The sequence below is a fragment of the Dendroctonus ponderosae genome, unplaced genomic scaffold, assembly GCF_020466585.1.
Source record: "Dendroctonus ponderosae isolate FM_Combo_2020 unplaced genomic scaffold, Dpon_F_20191213v2 Dpon_F_20191213_7, whole genome shotgun sequence".
NCBI lineage: Eukaryota > Metazoa > Arthropoda > Insecta > Coleoptera > Curculionidae > Dendroctonus > Dendroctonus ponderosae.
Window position 1 is genome coordinate 6,014,092 of NW_026018916.1, and position 10,577 is coordinate 6,024,668.

The 10,577-nt window shown below is 34.3% G+C and overlaps 1 protein-coding gene across 3 annotated transcripts in view; it reads right to left on the reverse strand.

The window, feature by feature from the left end:
* Positions 1-68: 68 nt before the first annotated feature.
* Positions 69-10,577, reverse strand: part of LOC109539715 (myosin light chain kinase, smooth muscle) — a 16,824-nt gene continuing 6,315 nt past the window's right edge. The window contains exons 1-7 of one of the 3 annotated variants that reach the window (XM_019907654.2): positions 7,344-8,023; positions 5,353-5,443; positions 4,646-4,849; positions 3,266-3,407; positions 3,011-3,210; positions 2,804-2,956; positions 69-1,546 (exon numbers count right to left, since the gene is read on the reverse strand). In XM_019907654.2, coding sequence (XP_019763213.1) covers positions 571-1,546; positions 2,804-2,956; positions 3,011-3,210; positions 3,266-3,407; positions 4,646-4,849; positions 5,353-5,443; positions 7,344-7,398 — 1,821 coding nt within the window. In that variant the 5' untranslated portion in view covers positions 7,399-8,023 and the 3' untranslated portion in view covers positions 69-570. Of the gene's footprint in view, positions 1,547-2,803; positions 2,957-3,010; positions 3,211-3,265; positions 3,408-4,645; positions 4,850-5,352; positions 5,444-5,518; positions 6,034-7,343; positions 8,024-10,577 lie in introns of those variants that run through there. The other 2 variants (XM_019907657.2, XM_019907655.2) reach the window with 2 other exon arrangements.

Genomic DNA, 10,577 nt, shown 5'->3' on the forward strand with positions numbered 1-10,577 from the left:
CCGAAATGTAAACACAAATAGCTGTTTTCTTCAGACTGATGGCAAAAAATGAAACAAAACAAGGTGCGGTTGGTTAATAAGTAATTTTATTGAAGTGAACATAAACGAGAGACAAGTTGACACTATATGGCCCCTTTGGATGGTACACAGCGACATAAATATAAAATACACTAAAGAAATTATTTCTTAAAAAGTTTAGAAAATTCTACTTGTACAGAAATATTTGCCAGATGGTGCATTGAAGAAAAATTTCGTGCACTAATGAGGTTTTCACACTTCACAACTTCGAATTGCTTATGATTTAAACTTAGAGTAACATCTCTGGCCGTCGACAGTGTAGTCAATTCGAGGCACACACTCAAATTGTTCGTTTTGACTTCCGTACTCAGCCCACACGTTGAATAAGGAAAAGCTTAAGAAAAAATAATCTCTCATTAAAGTTGGGCTTGCCAGTTCGTCAAATTCCATTTTGCTGCTCATCCTCCATTCGTCCAATGCACATTTCGATAACGACCATACTGGGTGAAACATTCCAAGTAATCAATCATCCCAAAAAAAGTTTTTGAAGAATTAAGACTTGTTGAAATGAAACGGGGTAATTTTTTTATTGGTCGCTCTGCTTTGGAAGAAGTTATTCAATGAGCTAATGGTTCTTTGTCCCAGAGCATCGTCTTCAGTCCATTCGGAAACTGAACCGTGCCTTGTACTAGGTCGGCTAGATGAGTTTTTCGGTCCGTCCCAGTTTTGCAATAACCGCAAAAGTAGATCTTTGGTACCGTTCGCGTCTGTAGGATTGCTGCGTTCTTTATACGAACTCAACAGCTTCTCTTCATCGAGCTTTTTGTAAATATTTCGGCAACTCATAGGAACATCTCTGCTAGTATTGGGGTTGATCTTGTTCTTCGTTTTCCGCCACGGTATGTTACATGCAGGACTTTGAGGGTGATCTTTGGGCAATGGTGAGATTGGTTCAGCTGCATAGTCATCACAACTTATATCGTCAGTCTTTTTACTGGATTTTTCATCATTCGATGAAGGGAAACTGTTGGTTAAACTTGTCTCAATATTCGACAGTCTAAAGAGTTTATCAGACAGTTTCCGGATTTCTTCCGCTAGATTTATCCTTTCAGTGATGTCTTGATTTTTTACGAAACATGAGGAATCCGAGGCTCGCCTCAAATGGTCGCTTGGCACCAGTAATGCCTTTGGAGGCATGAATAAGTCATTATTGCTATTGTCTATATTATTGCTTAGGAAAATGCAATCGTTCTCCGGACTGGATGCTAGGCTGCCACAGGGCGATGGTGAATCTCCGACCAATGAATGAGACGATTCGCTTAAACTACCACTTCCAGCTTCCGAATCTGGTTCAATACCGTTCGTTACCTCGAATATATATGGAGAATTCGGGTGCTCATTCCACCGTTCCACAAATTGACGCAAATTGTCCTTGGTCACATCCATCGAACTAATTCGCTGAAGTGGTTGCCTTGTTTTCTTTTTCAGCCACTCATGTTGCAAGCATTCTTCCGCTGTCATTCTTTGGCTGGTGAAAAGACAAAGACCCCATTGTTAGTTTTTGTTAAGGATCAATGGTACATGCGCTGAAGCAAGCTTTACAACCCAAATTTAGTACAAGTCAAGGGAAATTCTAATTAGACATTATGAATACAACACTGTTTCAGCCATATTTCTAATAAAAACATATTTTTTATCTGTCGCTGATTATCTCTCAAGCTTAGAATCAATTAACCCTAGTCATTGAGTGTGCAGTCTTCGGTGCGGAAACCGTCAACTTCTTTGTTGCCGATAGACAGAGCATTACATTTTCTTCAAAAATACTTTTTGCATGTTTCCTTTTAACGTTCCGTTTTTGTTTTGACATTTCGTATTTAAGACACCATCATCAATTTTTTTAAATATGGACTTGTTTATTTATTGTTTTTTCCAAACAGGCTAAAAACGAAACTTTGTATGATAAGTTTCTGAGTGCTATTTTATTAGTTTTCAGTCTCCAACTTTCTCTCTGTTTAACCAATATCATATCACTTACGGTCCCCAATAATTTCCTTTTTATATTGGACACAGTTCATATAACTTAAAAATTCGCAACCTAAAAAACTCATGTTGTTCGCATAACCGAGACGGTTTGCACTAGGAAACGTGCATAATAATATGTAGTATACGTATATTTTTTGAAGACAATTTTTTATTTAAAATACTAGATTCTCAGTTATTATTTTCTTCATCTAAGATATCTTCATCTGTTTATATATCGAGTGTTTCGTATTGAGTTGACTACGTACTTATTAGAAGAAAACTTCGTTTTGTTTCGGAACAATCATCTGCTACTCGTTCGTTTTCTTTTCCATACTTTTTGTGAATATTTATAATTTTTGACTTACTGAAAAATTCCCACTGGATGAGTTCGTTTCTGATATCTGATGTAATTTGTCTGAAATTATAAAAACACGGAAGACGAAACAGTGCCGGTATTCATGTTAGTTTGTGTAATAATGAAAAAAATGCACTAATTTGGGTCTTTGTCTCGCTGTATTTTGGTGAATCATGATTAAAAACGTCACAATTCCTCAGACAACGCTCAATTAAAATTATTTCGCGTCCAGAAAACCGTATAAAATGCACGAAAAAGCTTAAACAATATTAGGAAATATGAAAACTCCGAAAGTTTAATTTCCTTAAGATTAATATGTGCTAAACGTTTTAGATGGATACTTAAGTGTTGTCGGAGAATATTCATGAACTGAAAATAATGATGAAACTTGAAATTTAATTTACTTACTTCAAATCTTTGATCAACAATTTCCTGATAAAGTCTTTGGCGTTTTCGGATATGCTCTGGAACGCTTCATCGTCGAAGTCGTATTTGGAAATGGTGACATTTGCCATGGTTTCAACGTCCGTGTGTCCCATGAAGGGCGATAAACCCGATAATCTATTTCAGAAAAAAAACGTTAACAGTGTAAAAACGCACAAATTAATTTCTTACAAAACATAGCATATAACTCCAATGGACCACATATCGGTTCCAAATCCTATGGCGTCAAAGTTGACCACTTCCGGAGCCACAAACTCCGGTGTTCCGAATAAAACCTGCAGTTTCTTGTCTGGATCGAATTTACGCGCCAGACCAAAGTCGATGATTTTAATCCTGTTGCCAGTTTTTGTCAGGCACAGAATATTCTCCGGCTGGAAAAAAAACATTTAATTGCAAAATCATGGCAATGAATGGTTTCCAGTTCACCTTCATGTCGAGATGCAGTATTCTTTGTTTGTGTATAAAGTCGATGCCTTCGCAGATTTGTCGCATAAAAACTGTACATGCCTTTTCCGTTAATATAAAATCGTCATCTATCACCCTTTCAAATAGTTCCCCTCCTTCAATTCTGAAATAAAAAAAATTAATTGTTATTTGCTCTGTTTCTCAAGTCCACTTGAAACTGTATTTATTAAAGTATAAATAGCACGGAAATCCGCACAAAGTAAATAAAACAATCTGGCGATAGTAACCAATTTTTCGCGAACATTTTGGAAAWATTCCAAGACAGTTTCAGCTTTTTTTTTTCGTAACAGTCCCGGTTTCAATGTCAGGAGCTTAGTTGGGAAACATGTGCGTAATCCTCCTGTTTTATACCTTGCAYTTATTTAAACATCTTTGGTATGTAATGAAAAATTATTTAGGTATGYTGTGGTGTTCTTCAAAAGTCWTTTAGCTTGGAGGAAATCATATTATTTGACTCAAAATTAGTCGACTACTAATTTATATTTGTTCATCTGAATCTAATTTCAAAATTTGCGGAAGTGTCCACTTCGAAAATGGCTTTTATAATAGCCAAATTTCCACAATAATACAAAAAAKCAATTTAGACTAGGACTAGAAGATTCATACGAATTAAATGGTTTTCAAAACATTTTCCGTCTATAGAAAAGATGCGTCTTGAGAATAAGATTTAAGATAATGTAATTACCGACCGCAGATGAGACTCGGTTACTGATTGGCATGTTTTCAGTGTAAATCAGCTAATAACAATTGCCAACATTTTAAGTTGATTACTCATTACATCATCAATCAACAAACTGTTCAAGGTGCGTACCATCGTACATCCGCATACAAAGACGAAGAATATTGAAATAATTTATTTGAATTTTTGAACCGAAATTCATGGACTTTACGCTCCATATTAATCTTAAAATTGAGTTCAAAGTCGAAATTTATAGCTTGGGGTGGAAATTCATCTGAGTTTTAACCATAAAAAATACTCATCTCAGTCATAGATATATTCTTTCCAAATTGCATAATTTTGGAATTAGGAAAATTCGCCTAAATTTGAAGCCTTTGACTCAAGTAATATGTGCCAGAAGCCTGTAAACGCCCATTACGAAAATTACATTTGTCAACTGATATTTTAATATTTGCTGCAAAAACATATTTTGGCTTTGAAAATGTTTAGGATGCCCAGATATTAATAGCTCAAAAATACTGCAAAGTGTCTGGTTAAATCAGAAAAACAAACCATAGCAAAATGAGTTTTTCACAATGTTATTTATTACTCATCACTAGTGATATCGTATTATTGTTTGTAGCTTTCACTGTACAAAATTGAACTTGTTTTCAGATACTTACAATTCCAGTATTACCCACATGACTTTCCCATTTTCGAAGGCGTCATAGACTTGAATCAGTCTGGGATGTTGAAGCATTCGCATAATGTCTATTTCTCGTTCCACATTTCTTCTGTCCTCTTTTTTCGGACAGGACACGTATTTTGCTGCCAACGATAGTCCGGACGCTTTTTCCGTACATCTGTAGACTGTCCCAAATTTACCCCTGTGTAATACCAAAAAAAAAAAGTTTATTTTTGCTCGGACTATTTTAGAAAGAAATTAATAATAATTAAACAAGTTTGAATTTTTCAATGACTCGGTTAAATGTGAAAATGTTAAGAGCACTTTTGTATAAAGCCATATTTGAAGCCTAGAAACAGTATTTTTTGAGTTGCAAATATATTTTAAATATTAATATAAAGAACTGTTACAAAAAAAAATAATTCATTATAAATAAGTACATAACAAAATATTAAAGCATGTTTGGATAATATTAAGTATTTGTTTAAAAAAAAATCTTAAAGGGGTTTGGATTCTGATCAAATGCTTCCTTCGTTCATATTCATTAATGACTTCTTAGGTTTATTGGTACATGTTATTTTTAACGTTTTCCGATAAAGACGTAGCAGAAAACTGCAGACTTTTCCCCCATTTAACTGACTTTATTTTTAGTTTAGATTGTTTATCCTTTTGTATAGATTTTTCGCAGTTTTCACCCGGTCTTACCTTCCAATTTCTTCCTCTAACGTGTACTCATCCTTTGGGTCGATGTTCCTTTTAATCTGGACATCCCGGTAAGGAAAGCTGAGCTCCACTTCTGTAAGAGATCAAAAAATAATAAATATCACCTTAATTTACAAGCGAGGCTATAATTATTTTAAATAAAACCTACATTTTATTGTCTATGAAGACTTTTGATGTTGAAATTCCGGCCAAGTTGTCACGTTGCCAAATACCAAGAATTTAAAAACCGTTAACATAATTAAATAAAAAACACGCGCACGATATTGAGAATTATGAGCTCGGCAACTGAATTTTGCTTTATTCTGTTGTAACTGTTAAATAAGTTGAAAAAGTGTAGCTTTGATACAGTGGTTGTAGTGGAAAGACTATTTATTTAGAGGCAAACATTTCTGAATCGAATAGTAGTACGGTAGCAAGCTCAGTTTTGGATTCCATCCAGATTTGTTGTGAATAACCTTCACCCATAATAATTATATTTATAGTGGAGTTTGCTACGCTCAATTGCACCGGATTTATGGCAGTTTTTATCATCTTCTATTGCTGTTTTAGCTAGAACACGAGAAAACATTTGCAACTATAATATCTACTATTTGCTATTCATGTGTGAAAGGCGGCGCCATCACTTTTCATTAAGCTAACCAGCGGAAAATTCTATATGAAACCAGCATTTTAGCCGCGAAATAATGTTAGTTTGTTGCTATTAAAAAATAAAAGTATTGATAGGATTGAACTCTCCTCCTCAGTCGTTTATTTATGTTTTTTTTGTTTAAAAAAAGGTTTTGTTATTCTATGACTATGTTCTTTTCACTTTTCCTGAACTCTCGATCCATAAAATTCATAAATCGTTGAAAATTCAATAAACGTGAATATAATCGTATTTGCTTCAAATTGGCCATAGAGTGAAAAAGATGGCTCGAAAAGATGAAGAATATGGAAATATACAGGCTGTCTCATAAGTAATCATAAAAAAATTATGGCGGATTTCTCGGGTCAACATAATACAGTATAGCGCAACTTACCTTAGGAGAAAAATCAACGAAAACAGAAATATAAGTGGAAATTTTTTTTTTAATTGGCTTTTGTAAAATAACACACGAACAACTTGAAGATTTCTTGAATACATTCAATCACACGTGTTTTAAACGACCTTTTGATTAAAAAAGAAATATACTAAATTCTTTTTTTACGTACGAACTTAAAAGATTAGGGAAAAATTTAAAAAACAGGGAAATGTATCCCACATATTTTTTACTGCATTTTTATTTTATTTTTTTAACTGCAAATATCTGGAAAACCCTTGATCTTTTGGATAAGAAATAGGTATATTTATACAGATATTTGTTTTCTAGGAAGAATAAAAAGAAGTTTGCGAGATTTTAAAACGAACTATTTTCTGCAAATGGCGCAATTGCGAATTTGTCACCCTCGAAATCCCCCGAATACCTAAATTTAATAAAACACTTCAAGCTGTTAAAAAAATAACTTTGACCGCCTGTATTTCTGTTTTCGTGGACTTTTCCTTTAAGGTACTTAAGTGGTGCCAAATCGTATTATTTTTATCACAGGAATCGCCCCAGGAGAGTCCTATCAGTATGTGGGACTCTGAATGTTTTGGGTCATAGGTCGAAATCTACAGATCAGTTCATAAGCCAATCTGGCCGAAATCCAGCATTGCGATACTGCAAGCAATTCGAACCTTGAGATTCATCAAAGATTTCGAAATAAAATACTTGCTTTAAAGGAAGGTAAATAATCAAAGAAAGTGCGAAAAACCGTTTTTTTGTTGTAACTCCCAGAAAATAAGTAACAGTTAATAACAGGTTTTCCCGTTAAGAATGACACCATTTTGGAAAAACCTAAGTTTTAATAGTGGAACACTCAGAGCGTATTGCCCTCAATACCGGCAATTAAACGAAATTAAAAAATATACAGCGTGGCCCACTTAAAGGCTGGCGACCCGCCAAAATGTTTACCTAAACGCCTTTTCCTTAGATAAACACATTTTAACTGAATTTCCACACCATACATTGCAGCCGGCGTTACTTGTTGCCATTTATTACATTCAATGGTTTCACTCGGCTGGAACTTGTTGATAAAATATATGGAAGAGGTATTTTCAACTCAGTTGATTATAAATCTAACAGAAGAAAATACATCTCCAGATCTAGACGTTTGTTCATATACAAATATTCTCTGATTCAGGCAAACAAAAGGTGTTTACGATAAAATGACGCGCATTAAAAAATGTTTCGGCGTCATCGATGACCACCGGTCACAAAAAAACAAAGCGCGGACGCTGCTGTTGCCTGCATACCTGCTTTCTTTATTAATGAACGACAATTTGGCGTGGGTGATTTTTTTAAAATAAAATAAACGCGCGTTGCTTATTACGTTTATGGAGTAACCTTCAAGTGAGAACCTGATAGGATGTTTCCATTGCCTGTTTGATGACCTATCCATACTTGTAACAGACGTTCGAAAATTAATAACGTATGTTTTATACGTATTATAACTGAAACAATTGCCTGGATGCGAAATACGTTCTATGAATGGAAAAGTGCATTCAGGCACGTCATTTTGAAAAATTTTCAAAAATAAGCTAATGATGGAAAATCTAAACGTTGTTCACGTGTGCACTGTAGAAGAGGATCGAAAATATATTTTTTTACTTGGCCAGTTACGGAGTGAATTAATGAATAATAAATACTAAACTCCGGCCTGGAAAAATATTCACAAAAACCAGACGCGGTTTTGAAAAATTCTTTAAAATTGCTTGACGATTAAGGAAAATCTGAACTCTTAAAACTTGGAGAACCCATTTTGCCATAAAAAAGAGGTGTGAAACTGTGGCCTACAAAATCAGCCATTTTCCAAAAATGTCAAAAAATGCCTAATTTTTTTTTCAAAAATTTCCTGGTGTTGACGGAAAATCGAGAATTTGTTCGCATACAATATTCATTTTCTCACTTCGAAAGTTTAACATGTAATTAACGCTAAACTTCGGCTTGGAAAAATAGCACGCGCATTTGAAATATTGTTGAGATAATTGCTTGATGACGACTTCTAATCGAAACTTTGTCCGCGTATAAGAGACTTTGCACTTCAAAATACGTGCGAAAGCGACTCTCTCACTTGGTTAGTCTCCAACAAAAAAATGTGAAACTCCGGCGTGGAAAAGAAATCGCGTAAACCAATCGTTATTATGCAAAACTGTCCAAAAAGAAACTTTGTTCACCACACATAATGCACCAAAAATTGGCTATTTCACTTCACAAGTTACAGAGGAAGTAAATGCGACCTGCAAAAATCACAACGAAAACCAGACGTTTCTTTAAAAAATTCTTGAAAACCCTGATAATGACTTCGAATCGAAACGTTTTCCACTTTTCAAACAGAGATTGCTGTACTAAATGAACACAAGAAACTCTCTAGTTTTACTGATTTCTTAGAAAAAAATGTATAGGCCACGACAAATGAAACTGAGTGAATGGGGAAATAATTAGGCATCACTTGAATTTTCAAACTAAGATTATCTGGTCTGAATTGAAAATATGTACACGTTTGTGAGCGTTTTAGTTTGATTAGATATTAACGGAGTAGAACATTACAGCACAGAAAATAATTAATTTGTGAATTCAATGTGGCAAAAAAATATTGACAATTTTTGAGAAAAAAAAACATATTTGCCGGTATTGCAACCGAAGGAATGACTAATATTTGTGTAAATGAATCGGTGTTGAATCGATTTATTTGGCAGGCGTATAATTTTGAAAACGTGTCGGTATTTTCAATTAAAACTGAAAATTTTATTGCCCCGTTCATTACTTCATTAAAATGTTAACTAATTACCACAAACAAGTTATAATTGAACACATTTACACTGAGAGCTAAGAAAGAAAATTTGGAGGTAAATTTATGGAATGATAATTTTTCAAAATTATTTTTTTTAAATCATAATCTGAGATATGATATTTGTATCTTATCTAATGTTGCTTTAGATCACATTTTTCATTTAAATTGTTTGAGCAGAATCGTTTTTAAAACATTGTTCTAGTAGTAATTTTTCAACGTTGGCCCTTAATTCGTTCAGTTTCGTTCCTGCGTCTTTGATTAGAAATAAATTTCCCATTGTCGTAAACTACTTTAAATTAAATATTTTTTGTTTTACCACCCCCACAGATTGTGTAATAAATCAAGCTCGATAATCTAACTCAAGGTGCGGCAATGCATTTATATCAAAAGGAATTAGTACCGAAGAAGGGTTCGCATCAAACGGCTAGCCCTAAAAGCCATCACCTAGTTGCTGATAGGAACACCTTAATCATTAATTGGGCCACTGTTTATTAAGTACTCAGATAGCTGAGGCCAAATCAAACAACTTGAAATATTGCAGCGTCATATCAGCGCATATCGATCACTCAGACGCAGTATCAAAATGATCCAATCGCTATTTTTCTCGCACCTCCTACGAGGGTTTTCGGGTTCAGCGATGGTCATAAATCACGTATTCAAAGAGTAGAGTTCAGATTCGGTAACTTCATAATGAAAACATTTTAAAAATAGCTTAATGTTGTGCCAAATTTGATAGCGTTAATGGTTCGGTGCGATGACAGAGCAACGAGTCTGTTGATGTTCGATTCGATTCCACATGGAGCAATCGGAATCGGAATCTATCAAAAGTGAGGCGGAAAAGTTCTAAAAACGTTCAGTTTTCTATCTATCTCCTCATCTATCCACCCTGTATATATCTAATGATAAACAAACACATCGAATCCAGCACATTTTCCCATTTTATCCATACTGGCAATTTCATGCGATGCCGTCACCTGTTTTTTATGCTTAGAATATAGCGCGCAAATAAATCTTCATAGATTTTTTAATTGAAATGTGGCTTTGATTGGGAAAAATTCGAATAGCACGGCGTATGCAAACAAAAGAATTAACGTCACTTGATTCAATGTTGGCAACATTAATAAAGTGTAAATTGTAATTAATTTGGACAAATACAGAATGTAGTTGATGGGAATGAATGTAGATAAGTTCTATATTGTTGAGGCGGATTCATTTTTTTACAAACTTCTTTTTGGGTATTTCGCCTCAAAAATTTTTGTCATAAATAGTGCTCCTATTTCGCAATAAGAACGAATTATTTATCAAAAAGTAATCAAGAACTATCACCTAGAGGGTATCCTGCGACACACTTACGC